Genomic DNA, 21,820 nt, shown 5'->3' with positions numbered 1-21,820 from the left:
GCAACAGGCACGTCAGCACCCTGGTGGGATTTTGTCTTCTGGACTAATGACAAAGTGAGCATTTGTGCAATGCCAAAGTAGGGCAGTAGTGCCCTAGAGCCAAAGCAGCCTAAAATACAGCATCCAGTGGCTCATGGATTTCATGTAGCCCTTGAGAAATGCCTTCCAAAGCCAGGGAAGAGTCTTCTCTTGGGAAAATGTTGAAAGCAGAGGATTTACATTCCCACACAGTACTGGTGACAATAACCCTTCTGTGGTGCTTATGTAACACAAAGGGAACATCACATGTCTGGTAAATTTCTTGTAAACCTTCAAGCTTTCCCCTGCTTCCTGGTGAAGGATAAAGAAGGGAGGAATATATTAGCTATGCAGGGATATTTCACTGATTTGATTTAAAATGCATCTCCTAACACTTTATCGCCAAACCAAGCATCTAGGAAAAGTATGACTGTGGCCCTAACTCTCCATTTGCAGACTAAAGCATGGAGTGGAGTTTATCTGGCTGGAGGCTATGTCAAAGACCATCAACTTACATACTCATTGGTAGAGCTAAAATACATGGATCTGCATTGTGGATCACTGCTGTATGTTTATGGCCAAATCTTGTGCCCCCGCATTTTCACACTGTCACTACTGTGTACAGAAAGTTGAGTGGTGGTTCTGCTGAGATCACTGTGGCAGGACTCCAGCTGGCTACAACCAGGAACAGGGTGAGACCCACATAAAAAAAGACCAACTGGTGTCAGGTTTCCATCCCTAATTATACCAAACTGTGCTCTTTCCTCATCTACTTCATCCGGTCAAGAGATGATAATTTCTCTGTGATCTTTTTTCCTTGTGAGCTACAGCAGAGCAATCAGTGAACTTGCCTCAGAATGGAAAAACATTTTGTGTGAATTTTTAATGGGTGTTTTTATTCACAATTAGGAATTTATGGCACCCTGGAAGACAGAAACAGTAATATTTTCCAGCTTTTGAGGAGCTTCAGATAAGGCAGTCTTTGTATATGATTTTAAAACCATTCTGCATTGAGCAAGTCTCATGCTTTCGTACCCTTCATGAGCTCCTCTCTGCAGAGAGAAATGCCAGCTGGAGATTCAAAGGATGGGCTTTCAACCTGCCTGATTCCTGAAGGATGTAGAAGAGAGATTGCTCTTCTGTTCCACATCTGAACTCCCAAATACTGGCCCCAGAATCCACTGATTTTTCAAAACCTAGTTGAGGCCAGATGTATGGAGACATGTGGGAACTTAATGCCTCTGCTTTCTCTCCAAACATGAGGACTTCAGTTGCCTCCTGCAAGCTTTCCCAAGGGAAAGAGTTTGGCTGTTGTTTGGGGAACTGGTTAGCATTAACTCACTGTGCAATTTCCTGTCATTTGTGAGACAGTGAATAAGCTGAGGAAAGTAGGTGGCCCCACTTTTTCATATATTGTTGTGAAATTGGGATCTTTAGGATATAAAAGCATGGAAGGTTTTCAGTCAGACTGATTTAAAACAAATATCTCACCACCCAGAGTTTTAGCCTAGAGGAAGAGGTTTGAACCCATATCCTTTGATAAGGTATTGCACAGTTTTTTGACTGTTGCCTTTTTTAACCTGTGTAAAACTTTCTGTAAGAATTTGAGGTGCAGAAACCTCATCAGAATGAAAAAGGTATTGCCCATATTTACTTTCACTGATGAAACCAATGTTTTGCTCAGTGTGAGTGGGACAGGTGAGTAACAGAGTGTATTTGGTTTACAATCATCGGAAATGCTGATGCAGCCTGATGGAGGGAACGAATGAAAAGTTGGAGCTGTATCATCAAAGATGAGCAAAGATCTCTTTTCTGTCTTCAGACCAAGTCCGAAACAGCTACTACATCGGTGCTGATGGCTCTCTCAGACTGATGCTTGCCAACGGCATGGAGGTGGCCCTGCAAACCGAGCCACATCTGCTGGCTGGCACCGTCAACCCCACAGTGGGCAAGAGGAATGTCACCCTCCCCATCGACAATGGACTCAATCTTGTGGAGTGGAGGCAGAGGAAGGAGCAAGCAAGAGGGCAGGTCACCGTCTTTGGACGTCGACTGAGGGTAAGTGAGAATCATGAGCAGTTTTGGCCTCCACTTCCCATCCCATCAGTCCCCAGTCTCATGGTAAAAAGGGACAGGGCTGATTTGTATAGTCTGCATTAGGGATGAAGCTGCAGGACAGAAAACTGGCTGTTCATCCTCAGTGACACAACCTTTATGACTGGAATATATCCTTATATCTCCTTATGTGCTGATGTTTCCTTAGCCATCATAGGTGGTACTGCTGATCTCCCTACAAGACCTCTGCATCACCAAGAATGCGTGACCTCCCATCAGCCACTGCAGGTTTAACATTGTCTCAGGCTGTTTAAGCAAGCAAAGGACAGTCATAACTATACCTCACCAATTAGTATAGGTGTTTTCTACCTGTGCTGCTGGCAGTAATAGAACAGAGCACTGAGAGCTTTCTAGGCATAGCAAGACTGGCTGAGAGACTTGGGGTTGTTCAGCCTGGACAAGTGAAGGCTCCAGAGAGACCTTAGAGCACCTTCCATTACCTAAAGGGGCTCAAAAAATGCTAGAGAGGCACTTCTGACAAGGTTATGGAGTGATAGGACAAAGGGGAATGGCTTCGAACTGAAAGAGAGAGAGTTTAGATTAGAAATTAGAAAGAAATTATTAACTGTGAGAGTAGTGAGGCACTGGCATAGGCTACCCAGAGATTATGTGGGTCCTCCATCCCTGGAATTGTTCAAGGCCAGGTTGGATGGGGCTTGGAGCACCCTGGGCTAATGAAAGATACCCCTGCCCATGGCAAGGGAGTTAGGACTAGATGATCTTTAAGATCCCCTTCAACTCTAACCATTGAGTGATTCTATGATGACTGTTCATTGGGCAAGCTCAGAAAAATCTCTAGATTCCTGAAATTTTCTAATCTGTTGAAGCTGTTGAAGAGCTGGGCTCACAAGGCATTGCACCACAATTGCCATTGTTTCCTGAAGTGTTACAAGCAGCTCCAGCCTGACAGTACTCTCTCCTCCGTGAGTGCCTGGACCTTTCTGTGCTTGAGACTGATATGTTTTGAAAAGATTGTTCCGCACAATGCACCTCATACTTGTCAGGGCTGTTTAAAGATCTTGCCCAATAAGCCTGTAATTCATCTGCTAACTGCTGGCAAGGCTGGGAACTTGTAATAGCAAGTCCTGTGCACTCACCCTGTACCTTGCTAGTCTCAGAGTCACGGGCTGATGAGCTGTTCCCAGGAACCTGCTCAGCACCTGGCAAATTCAGACCCTCTGAGAAAAACGCTTAGTGCCCTTTAATGCCACCACAGCAAAAGGACTGCAGCTATTTAATCACACTTAAACTTTGCAGTAAATATCAATGTTCTGGTTTCAGGATATATGTTTCCCAGTCCTTGCTCTTCACCTCTCCTTATTCCCTGCTGCCTGACCCCTGCCACCTTGGTGTGATTTCTCCCGTCTCTCCTTGCTCACACTTGTCAAGTATTTCTCTTCACCCTCCCCATCCCAGCCTCTGTTCTTTTTCCCCTGTGTTGATAGCCTCTTATTTTTGTTACCAGGAGAAAAACTGCAAAGAGTAGTGAAAACTGAAGCTGCTTCTTCAGTGTAAACTGCTGTATATCTGCAGATCAGTTGTCATCACCCTTTTTGTTTGGTTTGTCTTGGTGTTTTTATTTTATTTTAATAACCAACAAAATTATTAGATGGGTCTTTTTCTGAAAGGAGAGAGCCTCCTGAAATTTGCAGCTGTCTGACAGCTATTTGGTGTTCAAAGCAGTTTCCATCCTTTAGCCACAGCTCAGCTGCCCGTGTCAGTTTTATCTTCCAAAATTTTTGCAGTAGATTCAAACACAGAATGTGTCTTTGTTTTATATTGTACTACAGTTGGAAAAACACTTGCAAAATGAATTTTCAGGCTTGTTACTTGTATCTCTATAAATCTGCCAGAACTTATTCACATTTTGAGCCTATCAGGGCCCTTCTAGTGAAGCAGAAGTGCATCTTACGTGGTTGAAGGACTCAGTTATGGCTCTGTTCAGGGGTTCAAAGTAGCTGAAGGTGTACAAGATGTTTAAAGCTTCCTGTCTGTACCTGCATGGCAGCATCTGCACCCCTAATACAAAAACCTGCAAGGTGCTAATTGCCTCCCTGGGGATTGCATGACATTTATCATATTCTCTGTGTCATGTTCTCCTCTGCCTTCACAGCAATAATTACTGCTTTCCCTGGCAAGGGAGAAACTTAGGGAAGTTAAGTTCAATATGTTTTTGCTCATTTTGAGAAATGTTATAATTTTCTGCTGTATGTGACTAAATTACTACTTTCCCTCTCCCCTCACCCTACTGCTCACATGAGACAGCAGCAAAGACATGGTGCTCCATGGGGAAAGAACATCCCAAAGAGGCTGCAGCATCATTCTATGAAGCCTTTGAAGTGAGGAAAACAGGATCTGGACACTGTAAAAGAGTAATCCTTTCTGCTGCCATTACATGGATCCATGTGATCCATATGAGTTGTGCCTCTTCCTCCCATGGTTGCATGGTGTCCTTGGGGACTGACAACCTGTCACGTCACCATGAGCTCGACCAGCTCCCAGCACAAGGAGGCCAGTTTCACAGCTGCCTCCTTGACCCTCCCTAGGAAATAATACAATACACATGTTTCTTTATTACAGGTGTAAGACACAGGGTAGGGGCTTCTGCATGAATGAAGGGAAAGAGGCCAGTCCTCATGACTTTTTTCCGGTCTCACCAATGCTGACCTGGCTCTGCACTTGACCAGGCAGCTGTAAAACAGCACAAATATGTTAAAGCAGCCAGTTTCCCTTCTCCTGTCCCACGCACCCCATGGAAAGTTGTGATGCTTTATCCACCCAGCCAGCAGTGAATATTTCTGCAAATTGGCTGGCTATGAATTCCAACCGTCACTGGCCAACAGCAACACAGACTCCATCTGCAGTGTGAGTATTAGGTAAACTATGCTTCAAGGAACAGGGCTCCTTCCCTTTTTTTTTTATTAAATAAACTTGAGTTTTTCAATAAAGAAGGATGTAAAATAATCTCTTGACAGTGGAGCAAATAGAACAGCCAAAAGAGGCAGAGCTACTGGCTCAGCTCTTTTATTTATTTAACCATTAACTATTTATTTAGTAACTCCTGTCATAAGTCACTTTGTTTTTCCTAAGATGTTAGCAGCAGGTTAGTGGTGGCATCAAGAGCTAGTGTCCCAGACAATCTGCAGAACCCCTGTGATCAGAGAGGGATATGGTGCTAACCAGTCCTGGTGTGTTGACTAATGAAGATGGTCCAGCATGATCTACACAATTTCTGCAAGACGTTTAGTCTGGATATGGCCACCCCAATGGTTTTAGCAATTCACTGGGGAAATTTCTTTGTAGACAGCCATTTATCACAGGGATGTTGTTGGCTCCTGGAGTTCTCATTGCAGAAGTATTTTTTGCCCTCCTTCATTGAAGATTGCCAAGGTGTTTTCACAAGAATTCTCCCCTTTTTGTGCTCTTGTGCTCCCAGGGAGATCAATGCATGTTATTTAATTATCATTTAAGCTAAAGGAGTGCCATAGAAAGCATTGTAGAATCAGAGGTGGTGGTGTGTTTATGCTCTTTCTTTTCCAGAGTAAGCTAAGAGATTTATAAATGTACTGTGCAACATGAGTTTGGGGTTAAATTTAGTCTCTCACACATTTTAGATGGGATGTCAAATCCACTGTGAACTGTGGATTTAAATTTACCCTGTCTTGATTCGGTGCTGATCACAAGCCTTGTCAAACAGTCTAAGGGGCAAAACCTTTTTGCAGGAGATTTTCAGACTCTGTTGCAGGATAAGGTCTCCGAGATGGCACCTTATTTAGTTGCTCACCATAAGACACGGTTATCGGACTGAAGCCTGCAACCCTGTCAGTTCTGCAGAAAGTTCACTTCTATACAAGGCATGCCCTTGAACAAGGATGAGAAAGATTTAGGCCCTGTTCAGAGGCTACTGGCAGGGTAGGGTTCACTTTGCCCATCACATTGATGGGTGACTGGCACTGCAGCACGTCTCCAATATGAGACATTACAGCAAGAGATATCAGGAGAAAACAAATCATTAAAAAAAAGTTTCATGGAAAGGGTGACTGGTTCCAACTAGTCCCACAGACGTTACTTGCCAGAGCATGTGGAGGGTGGAACAACTTAGGACATCAATAATGGGATACAGAGACTTTAAATGAGCTTAAGAGCTATCCAGGGACCTTCTATTTGGTCCTTCCAGCCCAGTGAATGGCACTGATGCTAACGTATGGCTCAGGAAGGCCTCCTTCAGCCTGGATTACTGTCCCAGCCCTGGAAAAGCTCTTTCCAGCTTTCTTGGCAAAGATCAGGAGCAGAAGAAGCTGCAGTTACCAGGCTGGAGCTCTCTGTGAATAGATGGAAGGCAGAGATGCTATTCCTTCCTGCTTTGCTTTTCTTTTTTTGCAAGAAATTGCCACTCCTATGTCTCTATAAATAGCAGCAAGCACCTATGAGATATCAAATTGCTCTTAGTTACACATGTACCTCTGTACTTAGAATTTTAGTACCTTTTTATTTATTTTCCAGCTTCCCTGTTACAGTGGACTGTTGGTTGATTTCTCCTCTCTACCATTACACATCTACATTCTATTTCACACATATTTAATTAGAGCATTGTCTACATTTCCACAATGTTTCTTTCCTCAAGTCATACCCACCTATTAGCATTGTTATTCATAAGTTGAAAATCATTATTGCACTTGCCTTCTCTTTTACATCATCCTCACACACCATGACACCAATTCCTTCTCTCCCCAGCTCCTGAGATACCTTCTTTTGAATTCTGATGTTATGGTGTCCCTGTTCTCTAGGCTTCAGCATAGACATCTCCCCATGCAACACGAAGACACTGCAGTGATCCAGCCTTTCCCTCTCCTGTTCTGCCAGGGCTGAGGAACCTCTTCCTTGTTGATTTGACCCCATCCTTCCTCTCACTGTTTAGCTCTCAAATACTCCCACATCCCCAAAAATACAGTAGGAATTCAATCATACATCATAAAGCAATGGCCAAAATCAAAGCTGGAGCAGGGCTGAGAACAGCGCTCAGGTCATAGAATTATAGAATCATACATAGATGGTTCAGGTTGGAAAGGACCTCTGAGATTGTCAAGTCTAACCATGCAAAGGTCATCAAATCCAACCAAAATAAGCACCACCACCATGTTCACCGCTAGACCATGTTCTCAATGCCATATCCAGATGTTTTTTGAACACTTCCAATCAGGAGTATCACCTTTACCCAAAGCAGTATAGAATAGTGTTTTTAGCCTGGTCTGAAGACCTCATAGCAAACAGCAAATTCTGGTTTATTGACTGCAGCTGAAGGGCTACAAAGGGCACTGAAGACTTAAGTCAGCTCTTTGGAGTTTGAAATTCATCCAAGAAGAATCTGCACCTTTTTAGAAAAGAGAGGTTCACCAGCTGAAAGAGGTTTAGAAGTGGTGAGATGGAGAAAGAGCTATCTTCTCTGGCAAGCTCATACTGGGAGTGTTGCTTTTCATACTTGCTCAGTACTTTGCTGCTGTTGTGATGTGGCTTTGTAAGTCTCCTTGCACACGTGGCTAAACATGAGTTGTGTTGTCAGCTCCTTTTTGTATTGCTGTGCACTGCAATCCATGAACCGAAATATATTCCTGCTCCTACCTTTGAAGTCGATACCTTTGATCTTTGGAAATGCAGAGGCACTGGAGGTATGAGGAGTATAATTATGCCACTCTGAATAACCCCAGGACAATGAGATTAAAACTCCAGTTCTTATGGGAAAGTTGCTTCTCTGTGCAAAATCTACAGTGGTCAAGGCCCCTGTATTTCACAAAATCACGGAATATGCTGAGTTGGAAGGGACCCGCAAGAGTAACTGAGTCCAACTCCTGGCCCTGCACAGGACCATCCCCAAGAGTCACACCATGTGTCTGAGAGCATCATCCAAATGCTTCTTGAACTCGATGTCAGGCTTGATGCTGTGACCATTTCCCTGGGGAACCTGTTCCAGCACCCAAACACCCTCTGGGTTTAGAACCTTTCCTAATATCCAAGCTAAACCTTCCCTAACACAACTTCAGGCCATCCCCTTGGGTCCTATCACTGGTCACCACAGATCAGTGCCTGACCCTCCGCTTCCCCTCATGAAGAAGTTGTAGACTGCAATGAGATCTCCCCTCAATCTCCTCTTCTCCAGGCTGAACAGACCAAGCCACCTCATTCTATGTTCTGTAGGTTACGTCTGCTGTAGCAGTCTTAAATGTAGATTTGGGCAGTATTCATTCACTGTGGTGGTGTTTCAAAAGTACCATTCTTCTGCCTCTTTCTTCACTGAAGTCACAGAAGCAATGTTGGGACAACCCTTTGCTTTAAAAATTGCCTCTTATCCAGAGGCAGTGAACTGCTGGATACTCTCCAGTGTGGTGTAAAGAGGCATTTGGTGAAACAAGGCTGGTCTTTCTAACTTAAAACTGTTTCCAGCTTCCTAATTCTCCATCTCTTTCCTGTAGGTTCACAACAGAAACCTGCTGTCCCTCGACTTTGATCGTGTGACAAGGACAGAGAAAATCTATGATGACCACCGCAAGTTCACGCTCCGCATCCTCTACGACCAGGCAGGGAGGCCCAGTCTCTGGTCACCAAGCAGCAGACTGAATGGGGTCAATGTCACCTATTCCCCAGGAGGACACATTGCGGGGATTCAGAGGGGCACAATGTCAGAAAGGATGGAGTATGACCAGTCTGGCAGAATTACATCCAGGATCTTTGCTGATGGCAAATCATGGAGCTACACTTACTTGGAGAAGGTAAGAATCCTCTTACCACTCAGGAGACAGTGCCTTTGAAGCACTTGGACTTTACTCCTTTGACATCAGTTCAGCTGCACTCCTTCACATCTTTTTTAAGCACAATTTTCATTTGTTGAGTTAACTGCAATATAAAATATATTCAGATAATGTCATCAGAGTGAATAGTAGAAATTTTCACTGGGGTTTTCCACGTGAAAACAACCCATAGAGTCTGACATCCTGTGTTCTTCATGCGGGCCGTTCCTGCTTTATAGGAAATACATGTAATTAAAAAGTGCAAGGCATAAATCCAGCCACGCTGTTGTAGCACACTTTGCAGTGTATCCTGCAGTCTTCATTCTGTAGATTCATGTGGGACTTAATTTTTCTGGGTATTACCATTAATTGTTACACTGCCCAGTGACCTATAGATCCATATGCTATATACCTGGGACTGGAATTTTTTATTCCTGATTTTTTTATAGCATCCATCTCTATAACAGTTTAAGAAAACTGTAGTACCATATCTTTTAAAAAAGGAAAAAGTATTGACTTACGCCTTGTATTATGTAACCTATGTGGATTTTTTGTTATATTCAAAAAAATCCCAGAGCAAATAAGCATGCACACAGAAGTTGTGAGTAAGAGAATAACAGAGGATAAGGTGACACAATGAATTAATTCAGCATTGGAAGGTGTTGGGGGATACTTTTTCAAGCATGTTTAAGTAGGTCTACCGATTTTATTTATTTAGTCTGTAAAAGTTATTGGCACGGGGAATTTGGGTAGAGACAGTCAGCTACAGGGTATTGATTTGAACTACTGAGCATTCTGAACTTAGACCTTCCTCACTGCATTGACTGCTTCTTTCTCTGACCCACTCCTGCTTGGGGAGACTTGATGTGCTCTGCAGCTGCTTGCCTCTCACTGTTTAATTCTGTGGGTGCAGAGATTTTTCTCAATTGCCCTGCTCTTTGGATTGAAGAATCTTACAGGTTTTGTGAGAGTATAATTTTGCTCAAAACCTGGGAATATAATCTGTACTTTCCTTCTTCCCATCCAGTCCATGGTGCTGCTCCTTCACAGCCAGAGACAGTACATCTTTGAGTTTGACAAGAACGACCGGTTGTCATCGGTGACCATGCCCAATGTTGCGCGTCAGACTTTAGAAACCATTCGTTCCATTGGCTACTACAGGAACATTTACCGACCACCAGAAGGCAACGCCTCGGTTATTCAGGATTTCACAGAGGATGAGCAGCTCCTCCACACTTTGTACTTGGGCACAGGGAGACGTGTCATCTACAAGTACGGAAAATTGTCCAAGTTAGCTGAGATGCTCTATGACACCACAAAGATCAGTTTCACTTACGATGAAACCGCTGGCATGCTGAAGACCATCAACTTGCAGAATGAAGGGTTCACCTGTACGATCAGGTACAGACAAATAGGGCCCCTCATTGATCGACAGATTTTCCGCTTCACCGAGGAAGGCATGGTGAATGCACGCTTTGACTACAATTATGACAACAGCTTTCGGGTGACCAGCATGCAAGCAGTCATCAACGAGACACCTTTACCTATTGATCTCTACAGGTATGATGACGTGTCAGGCAAAACTGAGCAATTTGGTAAATTTGGAGTAATTTACTACGATATCAACCAGATTATCACCACTGCTGTCATGACTCATACTAAACATTTTGATGCCTATGGCAGAATGAAGGAGGTCCAGTATGAGATATTCCGGTCTCTCATGTACTGGATGACTGTGCAGTACGACAACATGGGAAGAGTGGTTAAGAAAGAGCTGAAGGTTGGCCCTTATGCAAACACAACTAGGTACTCGTATGAATATGATGCTGATGGCCAGTTGCAGACAGTGTCTATCAATGACAAACCACTCTGGCGTTACAGCTATGACCTAAATGGAAACCTCCATTTGTTGAGTCCGGGGAATAGCGCCCGCCTTACACCGCTCAGGTATGACCTCAGGGATAGGATTACTAGACTGGGGGATGTGCAGTACAAAATGGATGAAGATGGCTTCCTGAAGCAAAGGGGCAATGATATGTTTGAGTACAATTCAGCTGGCCTGCTCATCAAAGCCTACAATAAAGTTAGTGGGTGGAGTGTGAAGTACCGCTATGATGGCCTAGGGAGGAGAGTCTCCAGCAAAACCAGCCATGGTCATCACTTGCAGTTCTTCTACGCAGATCTGACCAACCCAACCAAGGTCACCCATCTATACAACCACTCAAGTTCTGAGATCACCTCCCTTTACTATGACCTCCAAGGCCACCTCTTTGCAATGGAGCTCAGCAGCGGTGATGAATTCTACATAGCCTGCGATAACATTGGCACTCCTTTGGCTGTTTTCAGCGGGACTGGATTAATGATCAAGCAGATACTGTACACAGCATATGGGGAGATCTATATGGACACCAATCCCAACTTCCAGATCATCATTGGCTACCACGGAGGACTGTATGACCCCCTCACAAAGCTTATCCACATGGGACGGAGAGACTATGATGTGCTAGCGGGTCGGTGGACAAGTCCAGACCATGATATGTGGAAGCATCTGAGTAGCAATAATATAATGCCTTTCAACCTGTATATGTTCAAAAACAACAACCCCATTAGCAACTCTCAGGATATCAAATGTTACATGACAGGTAAGACATTTAAATTAATTAACATTTTCTCAACCTTGCCATCAGTGAATAGGTGTCATGGTTAACCCCAGAAGGAACTAAGCCCCACACAACTGCTCAATCACTCCCCCCAGGTGGGATGAGGGAGAGAACTGAAAAAGTGAGAAAACTCATGGGCTGAGATAAAGACAGTTGAACAGGAAAAGCAAAAGCTACTTGTGCACGCAAAGCAAAACAAGGAATTCCTTCACCACTTCCCATGGGCAGGCAGATGTTCAGCCATCCCAAGGACAAAGGGCTCCATCACACATAAGGGTGACTTGGTAAGACAAACACCATCACTCTGAATGTCCTCTCCTTCTATCTGCTTCTCCCAGTCTTACATCATGCTGAGCATGATGCCACATGGTGGTCTGGGATGTCCCTTGAGTCAGGTGGGATCCGCTGTCCCAGCTGTGTCCCCTCCCAGCCTCCTTGTGCACCCCCAGCCTCCTTGCTGGAGGGGTGGGGTGAGGAGCAGAAAAGGCCTTTAGTCTGTGTAAGCACTGCTCAGTAATAATGAAACCATCCCTGTGTTATCAACACCACTTCCAGCACAAATCCAAAACACAAACCCATAGTAGCTACTGTAAAGAAATTTATCCTAGTCAAAACCAGTGCAATACGTATCTCCTCTCTCAGTGTCCTGATCAGGAGGTTTTCCAATCTTTAATAAAATGGACATAAGTTTTAGTTTGCAGTTTACCCCTATGTCCAGGGTATGTTTAATTCATTAGCATAGATGGAAATTGTAATTCCCAAACCTTTTTCCTTTTCTCATCTTTGGTGTTTGTTCTTTTTATTTTGCTTCCAGATTTTCATCCCCTCAGATATCCCAAGCTACCAATTAATGTCCTGATAACCTTTCTCTTTGTAGAGGGGCAGCTCTGTTTACGTAGTTTTGCCTAGAGATTTATTTGCAACTAAACAAATGACATACAGATTTGTTCTAGCAGAATGGCTAAGTAACTTAAACCTTTCATTACAGTCAGCCATTTCAGAGTGGCTACATGACTACAACACTGCTAACTATGTAGTTCAAAGTTAATCTGCCCTACAGAATTAACAGATTCTACCAAAAAAAGCAGATGCTTTAGGCTTAAAGGCCAGATTTTGGGGCACACCTACCCAACAGCTTGACATAATCTCTGAACTGCTTCCCCTGGGACTTTGTAAAATGGCAGTAATATGAGCTCTATGTATGTTTGGGTCATTCTGTATGTTAAATGTCCCTCCTATATTCATAGAATCATAGAATCATTTATGTTGGAAAAGACCTCTGAGATCATCAAATCAAACCATTAACCCAGCACTACCAAGTCTACCACTAAACCATGTACCCAAGTGCCACATCTACACATCTTTTAAATCCGTCTTGGCATGGTGGCTCCACCTCTGCCCTAGGCAGCCTGTTCCAGTGCTTGACAATCCTTTATGTGAAGAAATTTTCCCCAACATCCAAACTAAACCTCCCCTGGCACAACTTGAGGCCATTTTCTCTTGTCCTGTTCTTGTTACCTCACTGCAACCTTCCTTCATCAGACTTGGGCTCCGGACCCTTCCCCAGCTCCGTTGCCCTTCTCGGGACATGCTCCAGCACCTCAATGACTTTCTTGTCATGAAGGACCCAAAAGTGAACACAGGATCAGAAGTGTGGCTTTACCAGTTACTTAAGTTCATGGGGACAGTCACTGCCCTCGTCCTGCTGGACACATTATTTCTGATACAGCCAGGATGTCATTGGCCTTCTTGGACACCTGGACAGACTTTCATCTCATCTGCCAACGCCTACCTGTACTGATAGCAAGCTGAATGACCTCACTAGCCTTCCATCCCTCTAGCATTGGTGTGCTGCCCCCAGGATTATCTCTAGTCCTTTCCCCCTTCAAATCCAGTTTCATACTAGTTTCATACTGTGTGCAACACTGGTAGCAATTTTTAAGAGAATTGTTTTGGTGGGACTTTTTTCTAGATACTTCCCTTTGAAAAACCCAGTGCCATTATCACAAACCAAATGTACATACTCCTTGAGATAGAATTAATTTTTAAATGCTCCTGCTGCATCTATCACAACTTTTCCATATTCAACAATAACTGCATTCCCCTGAGTTATGAAATTGGCTTAATGGCAAATAAATATTACAAAGTAAAAATCCTGGGTTCTATTCTGCTTGTTTTTCTAGCCATTAGGATTCATTTTTTCAGGTTCTTCTACAATAAACATAAGGATTATATTGTGGGTCTTTTAATGAAAAACTGTTTTCTCCAGAGCTGAGAAGATGATGCCACAAGGGAAGTAAAATATGTCAAAAGATACAGGCTAAGAACCTGTGTGTTGGCCTCACTCTGATAATTAAGGCTGGCAGTGAATACCTCAAGATAACTTTTCCTATCAGAAACTGCTCATTTGTCAAAACTGAATTTGTTTATGGGAGAAGGTTGAGTTGAGAAATTTCTCAGCAAAAATGTTGTAAACAGCTCTCAAGATTGTCTAAATGACAAATTCCAAAACAGCCTAAAAGAAGAATTCCTTTCGGGTTTTCAACCTTTTCAAGTTAAGTGTAAACTAATGACTGAAAACTGGAAAAGAAAAATTAAGGAGTCAAAACTAAAATGGAAGTTAATTTGAAATTGTTGAACTGATATAGTTTTTGAACTGTTGCTTTGTGGCATAATAACAGAATTTTGTTTTCCTGCTCAATTTTTTTTTTGCCCTGTCTTAGAACAAGTGCATAGCTTCCCACATAGCTCTGACAATAAGATCAAGATGTCCAAATCTGATACACTAATATTTTATATGCACCAAATAACTTTTTCCATGGTCTTATAAGTTCTGGTTTTTACTTTTTCAAGAATATAGAGCCCAAATACATATTTTAAGTTTCTCCTCTCCTAGTACATGGAAGAAGCAGGCCATGCTATGGGCTGAATGCTGTGACACAAAGCTTCTGCCCCAGCATTTCTTTCTGCTCAAGCTTTCAGTCACCTTGTGGGCAGGACCCATGATGAGAGTACCATTGTCATCGCAACCAAATCTGCCCAGATTTTGGCACTTTCTGTTCCTCCACATTCCCACCCTGGGATCTGCTGTCCTTAGGGAAGATCAGTGCCCAGGATGTGGGTGACTAACACGTGCTTTTGTTTGCACTGATGAGGTCTCTGAGCTTGTGGATACAAATTGGAGGCATGCAGGAGGGGAGAGCAGGAGAAGCAGGTATTTGTGTTTTGAGAGGCCCATTGTTAAACATGAATATTTTAGTGATTGTACACTTCATGGTGCAGAGCTTTGCTGCCAGCTTCAGCAATCTTGATGGATTGAACTGACATTTCCATTACATGTGTCTACATTAAGCACCCTTTTTCTTTGCCCTCAAATGAATTTACTTTGAAATGTGTTGGCAGGGTTACTGTAGCTGAAAAAAACCTATGTGATGTGAAATGTACTTTTCTGTCAAAAAAGTTGTCACTGCCTCTTGGCAAATTAGTATTTTCCCCTCTGTTTTCTCAGCTCCACACCTTCCTCCTATGATTTTGGCGGGGCTTTTTTTTTTGTGTTCTGGGTATTCCAACACCTCTTCCCAAAAAGAACAAACTCCTGTTTGCAAATGTGTTGAAAGTCAGCTTTCTGAGAAGTATCAAAAAAACCCCTGTCTTAGATATTTCCAGACATGTTACATATTTTTCAGCAGTTCAGCATCCATGCTCTGTATTATTTTTCACATTTTTTAAGTGCTTGGGAAATGGTTCCTACTCCAATGCTGACCTTCACGGTTTTACTTTGTTCTCCTGACCACCTGGTCCACAATATGTACATCAAAGGTCTTCATTTGAGATGAGAAGAATTTGGAAGCAGGCTGGCTTAGTGCTAAGCAACAAAATAATTAAATGAGCCTTTTCATTTCTTTCCTCCCCCCCCAACCTCTCTGTTTCAAAGACACTCCAAAAACAATCTGTACATTGAGTGAACAGAAGTGTTTTTATTACAGAAATCCTCCCCCTTCCACATGGATTGTCGCAAGGGCTTTTTGGACATCTGCCCAATCGCAACATTTTAGCCTGTAGGAAAACAAGCAACAGATAGTGTGTTTGTTTGGCTCCTGATTCTCCAGTCATCTGGAAGTGCCTTATTTGCCACTAGCATCCATAATTTCTTTTCCAACCGGTTCTTCAAAACATTCATTTAGGCTCATGGGAATAGAGAAAAAAATATTCAGAGATGCATACTTGATTATTTAAATTCATTCCTTCTTCAGATTGTTTCAACAATGCTTATTGAGTTTAGCAAAATGAAAATCAAGCCCCTTGCACTGCCAGCTTGAAGCAGAGCAATCACCAACACAATTCCAGTTACATCCAAACACCTATGACTCCTGGGAGCTGATATTAGTTAAACTTTACCTTCATACCTTTGTTTTTCTTGCAACTGCTATTTGTGTGCCAAATGTACATCGTATTGCTCAGGGACTGTAGCAGGTGTGTCCTCTGGAGTTCAGTGAAGGCAAACAAGGTGAGATCATGAAATGCTCTGAAGTTAAGGGGGAAGTGATGCTGATCCCAAGCAGATCTGGGAGTTACTCAACCTCATCATTATTTCTTCCAATGGATTAACTTTCAGCTGCTATTCCTAATAGCTGTGCACTCAAAAATCAAGGAAGACTTTGTAATCTACTGGCAACTAAATGCAGGAATGGTGTCCCAAATGGCTTTTCCGTCATGTACCCTTTAGTGCCAGTGGTCCCTCTTTTCACAAGACAATAGTTTACCACTAGCAGCCAGCAGTTTTCTCACCATCCATGGACTTCTTTTAAGAGGTTTCTAAAAAGTACCCAAGCAAAGTAGTCTTGTATTTGTACACTTATTTTCACTATAATTTCCCTTGCAGGCTGACTGTAAATGTCACTGTAAGAGATGACATGTGACTTTACACTGGTTTAATACTCAAACTACACTTTCTTTTGAAAAATGCCAGGAAACTCAGGACTGAGGTGGAAATGCCATGGAAAAAGCAAAAGACATGTCCAGAGCCTCTTGCATGAGCACCTGCTAAATGCCTGTGCTGTCCATCCAGGATGTCCTGCTATTCCGTCTCACACAGCTCTAAATTTAGTCTTCAGCCTGCAGGCCCTTTGAGAGTCCTCAGTGAGAGAAGTATTGTGAGTGAGGAGTTCAGAACTTACTTTAGGACTTGATAACATTTCCCATTCAGATGGAGCATCTCAGCCTCCAAATGTATTGCTAGTCCTGCACTTCTCCTGCATACCTTTGAGCAGTGCCTGATTCTTGCTCATGAAGGGCAGATGTGGACTTGGCTTTGATTTGAGCCATTTGCTCACTGCCAGCGCTTCTGTTTCAGAGCTGGGAAAGTGCAGAATTTGGCTCTGGTTGGAGGTGGAAAGCCCAGCTTTTGGCACACAGGTCTTTCAAGGACCATTAATATTTGTGCTCTTCACACAAAGTAAACACTCATTGTTTTGGCCAGCCTGCTACAGTGCCAGCCGCCATGGGGTTCTCCTCTGGGCCTTCTCCTGGGCAATCCTGCTTGAGAGATCAGATAATCTTATTTATGCTTCTCTTCCCTTCCAGATGTCAACAGTTGGCTGCTCACCTTCGGGTTCCAGCTACACAACGTCATCCCCGGCTACCCCAAGCCAGACGTGGATGCAATGGAGCCGTCCTATGAGCTAATCCACACGCAGATGAAAACCCAAGAATGGGACAATAGCAAGGTGATCCATGCAAATCCATACTATATCTCATGCCCTTATCAGCAGACTATTCACTTACAATCTCTATTGAAAAACCTCTATCAGTGTGTTGTCCCAGATACACTGGGAGATTAAGAGCAAGTCAGACCCCATTCCAGTATTGAAATCTATCTGAATAATCACATCTTAAGTTCACTACTGCCATGGTGCTTTTTCCTATATTTTCTGGTCATTGCTCAATGAAATAGTTACTGTTTCTTTCTCCCACAGAGGCCATGTTACTACATATTGCAGGCTAAATTCAAGGCCTTTGCACCAAGGATTCTTAGAAATTAAAAAAAAAAAAATTACAAAAGGGCAAGTCTTGATGCAGAATCAGTTTTCACAGACTTTTTTTCTAGAAATTTATTCAGTCTGGCTTAAAATGTCCTAAACAAGAAACCCCAGTACTTCCCTAGGAAACTATTCTGCATTGCAGGGACTCTCACCAGAAAGAAGTTTTAGATGATATTGAACTTTCATTTTACCTGAATGCGTTTATCCCAAGTAACCATGTCCTGCTTTTAAAAACAGCCCTGCATCCCAAGCCATTTTGGTAGATGATGGCAGAAAATTCAATGCTAAAATTGGCACAAAAAAAGCTTTTGCACGCAATCATTTCCCCATCTTCCTGTTGGGAATTAGTCAGCTGAAAGATGGAGGCAACACTGTTAAAGGTTAGAACACTGAGTCAGGGTTTGAGAGCCCTGGGTTAACTCTCAGCCCTACTTCTTATCAGTGTATGACCTTGAAAACATCATTTACCTCTCAGGATACTCCTTCATCTTCTAGACTGATTGTATTCTGGGGTTGCTTTCACCTGTTTAGTCTGAATCCTCTTTAGTCTGAACTCCTGCTTGATATTGCTGTGTGTTCTAACTTTGCAAGAGCAGTGAGGCCCCAACATGCTTGGGGGAGATCAGGGCACGGTCTTAACATTTCTGCTAATAAAATGATAGGCAATGGAATTGATTCCATCTGCGCTCCTAGCCTCTTTTATCTGTGACTTCAATGAAATCTTGGTGTCCTGCAGCAGATGTACACATCTTAAACCAGAAGGTCGCACCTCCTTGACAACAAAAGGTATCACGCAGAGGTGCGAACAAGATACTGTGGATTGAGAAAAGTCATGTGTCAGTCCATCCTTGGTACTCAGCCTGAAAGTTGTGGTGAAGACAAGTTAAAATGTACCAGCTTGAACTTCAGCAAGAGATTTATTTTAAGTATTACTTAATAGTAGAGGGGGGACCACAAGAACTCTGCCTTTTTGCTACTATGACTGAATTGATGCTTGAAAACTATTACACTGCAGCAACTCAGTTGTGTTTTTGAGCTCAAAGACTCCTTTTTTGTTTCTTATTTCTTTTGATTAAACAATAAAATGCTAATAGAGATTATTCTGTAATGAGAGAGAGCCTCAGGATTTTTCCTTCTCTCTGATGTGACACAGTATCCTCAGGCAAAGCCGTACAGGAGAAGGCAAACAGGGAAGGCTTGTTCAGAGACTGCACAGAAGATTGTCTCAGAAATATTATGTGCAGTAGGTAATAACCCACACAGAACCACCACAGAAATTAGTAGTAGTAGTAGTAGTAGTAGTAGTAGTAGTAGTAGTAGTAGTAGTAGTAGTAGTAGTAGTAGTGTTATTATATTATTATTTTATCATTAGTTCATTATCATGATTTGACTTATTGAATAGCCAAGTAATGAGTGACAGCTTGAGATGAAGACTAACCCTTGCTCATACAGGCAGACGAGCTGGAAATAAAACCAAGGAGACCCTCCCTTCCATCCAGCCATTTTAGAGGAATCTGCCTGAATGAGCAATAAGAAGAAAAGAAAATCTCCATGTCCCTGCCAGGTTTTTAAAGCCAGAAGCTGCAGTGAGGACTGTGCAGGGACCTGCTCGTTAAAAGAGGGCTTTATGCAGCCATCGTGCTTCCAGATGAGTCACTTTACACTGAAATGCTGAAAGTGGAATTTAACCATTGCAGGCTGTTTTATATTCTTCCCCTGTGTTATGACAGCAACAAAACATGAGCATTTTATTTCTGTCTACAGTTGCAGGATCATGCTGTGATAGCAAGTGGCTCTTAAATGCAATAGAGCAGGATTCCCTTCCTTTATGTCACACCCAGCATATTGTAGGCACATATTTGCGTAAAACAAATTCATTCACATATGATACCTGAACACATGATCCATTTTCTCCTATGTCTATCCATGCATCCAACACTGATGTTTCCCATAAAGTTCTGTTCACTCGCAACCCTTTCCAGCCAAACCGGCTTCCAGACACAATCCAGCCCTCCTTCCTACTGTTTGTATATTTTCATGAAGCATGTGGAAGAAAATACAAACTTCGGAAAATTTCACATCACAAATGACAGAATTAAACATAGGTAAATGGAAGCACAGGAAGCATTTTCAGATGATAAAAATGGTCAAACTGGAGCCTCTGGAGTAAGCCCCAGCTCTTTTGTCATTTAAAAGTAGCCTGGACAAGGCATCGATCATTGAATCATATACCACAGCTTTCTCATTGCCACGTCTTCTGATCCCTGTTTCTCTGGATCACATACCTCCTTGTGATAGACCAAAGTATATTTGAGCTACTTTACTGGCTTTGCTGATCAAAGCTATGGCCCTGCAGACTGAATCAGTTCTTTTATCAGAGAGGAATGACTAACAAGAGCACAACAGCAAAGGAACTAGCTCCCCATCAATGGCTGCTTCGTCTCTCTTCAGAGTGCATAACCAGAGCGCCCTGGCATCTCCTTCCAAAACATTTTTGGTACTTGCGTTGCAGGTCTGGAAGATGGGAGAGATAGTTCTGACTTTGAGCATCCACCACCTCAAAAACAGCCGATATGTCATAAACCTTGCACTAACCCCCTGCAGCTCCGAGTGACATTTAAAATCCAATACTCTGTTGTGCAGCACTTCCCCCTCCCCTCCTCCCTATGACCGTGAGGCTGTCTCTAAATTGCTTGTTGAACAAGTTCAGTGTTATTGGCCACCAGGGGACTCTGGGTGACCTCTGGCATATTGTGGAACTGCTGCACCTGAATCCAGTTTCTCTTCTAGGTTTTTTTTTTTGTTGTTTTTTTTTTCGTTGTTTTTTTTTTCACTTTTGTCTTGTTGAACTGTCAGGTAATTGTTGGAGCCAGAACAGCTCTATTTCCAGGGAGTGTTTTGGAGTCAGCACTTTTATCATTATCTACATCATATTAATAAAAACCCTTCTCTCCATCCCATGAGCACTGACTTCAGGAAGGGTCCTGTTTTCTGCAATGCCTGTTAAAGGCTGTGCTGGAAGGAGTGGTTTTTGGCATTCCTTATGGAGCAACATTTTGGAGGCAAGGGCCGCTCTGGGGTGCTCAGCCAGCGAGTGAGCTATAGTGCTGTGCTTTCTGGCAGAGCTTCTTTCAAGGACAATCTGTTTGAGGGACTGGCTCTGCCAGTGTTCATCATTCAGGGAAGGCATCCTCACACTGCGAGTGCTTTGGCCTGGGCTTGGACCATCACTCTGTCTGCACGTCTGTCCATCAGCCCCTTGTTATGTTTTGCAGATATAGTGGCCAGTTTTCAAAAGATCTAATGCAGGGAAGGGAGTTGAACTCTTGAGGCTTTCGGAAAATAGATGAGCCATATGAAAACAGATGAACAAGAGAAGGAGGCAAATCCTTTATTTCTCTACAAATGAAATCTGCTTGATGAACTCAACCTCATTACCCCCTGCAGCTGTGTACACTGGTGGGGTGGAGAAGGGACCTCTCCTCTAAGCCCATGAGTTGGCACTTGTGTTTCACACATTGCCAACCAGTCATCATCTCGAGCACTGCCTTGCTGGGCAGTCGCTCACCTCCACTGCCTCACTGGTGTTGGTGCTTGGCAGGTTGCTGAGCAGGCACGTTGCCTCTCAGCCAGCCCTCGTGCAGTGCAGCCATGCCAGCGGTCAATACCTGCCAGGCTGCTAAGGTTGATGGGCTCCTCCTGCACCTACACCATCTGGGAGCTGGTGAGGTACATCCAAATGGGGACTTGTCTCCAGGTAATGGTCAGGTGGAACATAGGGAGGAGGCTGATTACTGAAAAATGGTTTTGTTAACAGAGAGCTAGGTGGTAAATAAAAAGGAGGGGTTGTAAAAAAGAGAGAGAGCTTTTACACAGGCAAATAGTGATAGGACAGGGGGGGGACATTTTTAAACAAAAAGGGGAGACATATAGATTAGATGATAGGAAGAAAATCTATTCCCAGAGAGTAGTGAGGCACTGGTAGAGGTTGCTCAGAGAAGCTGTGGATGCCCCATTCCTGGAAGTGTTCAAGGGCAGGTTGGATGGGGCTATGAGCAACCTGGTCTAGTTGGTGGCATCCCTGCCCGTGGTGGCAAGGGTTAGAACTAGGTGATCTTTAAGATCTCTTCCAACACAAGCATTTCTATGATTCTGTGATAAATAGGAAGGAGTTAATGATGAATAACATTTCAGGGAAGTCATA

At 43.2% G+C, this 21,820-nt stretch overlaps 1 protein-coding gene across 1 annotated transcript in view; it reads left to right on the top strand.

Moving 5' to 3' along the window:
• Nucleotides 1–21,820, top strand: part of TENM4 (teneurin transmembrane protein 4) — a 349,236-nt gene that overhangs the window by 320,684 nt on the left and 6,732 nt on the right. The window contains exons 25-28 of the mRNA XM_018071344.2: nucleotides 1,841–2,076; nucleotides 8,601–8,897; nucleotides 9,943–11,557; nucleotides 17,159–17,301. Of these exons, the coding sequence (XP_017926833.1) occupies nucleotides 1,841–2,076; nucleotides 8,601–8,897; nucleotides 9,943–11,557; nucleotides 17,159–17,301 (2,291 nt within the window). The remainder of the gene's footprint in view (nucleotides 1–1,840; nucleotides 2,077–8,600; nucleotides 8,898–9,942; nucleotides 11,558–17,158; nucleotides 17,302–21,820) is intronic.

The sequence above is a fragment of the Manacus vitellinus genome, unplaced genomic scaffold (assembly GCF_001715985.3).
Source record: "Manacus vitellinus isolate BGI_N305 unplaced genomic scaffold, ASM171598v3 scaffold_2_pilon, whole genome shotgun sequence".
NCBI lineage: Eukaryota > Metazoa > Chordata > Aves > Passeriformes > Pipridae > Manacus > Manacus vitellinus.
Note: the sequence above shows the minus strand (reverse complement) of the source record. Positions and strands in the feature narration are given on the sequence as shown.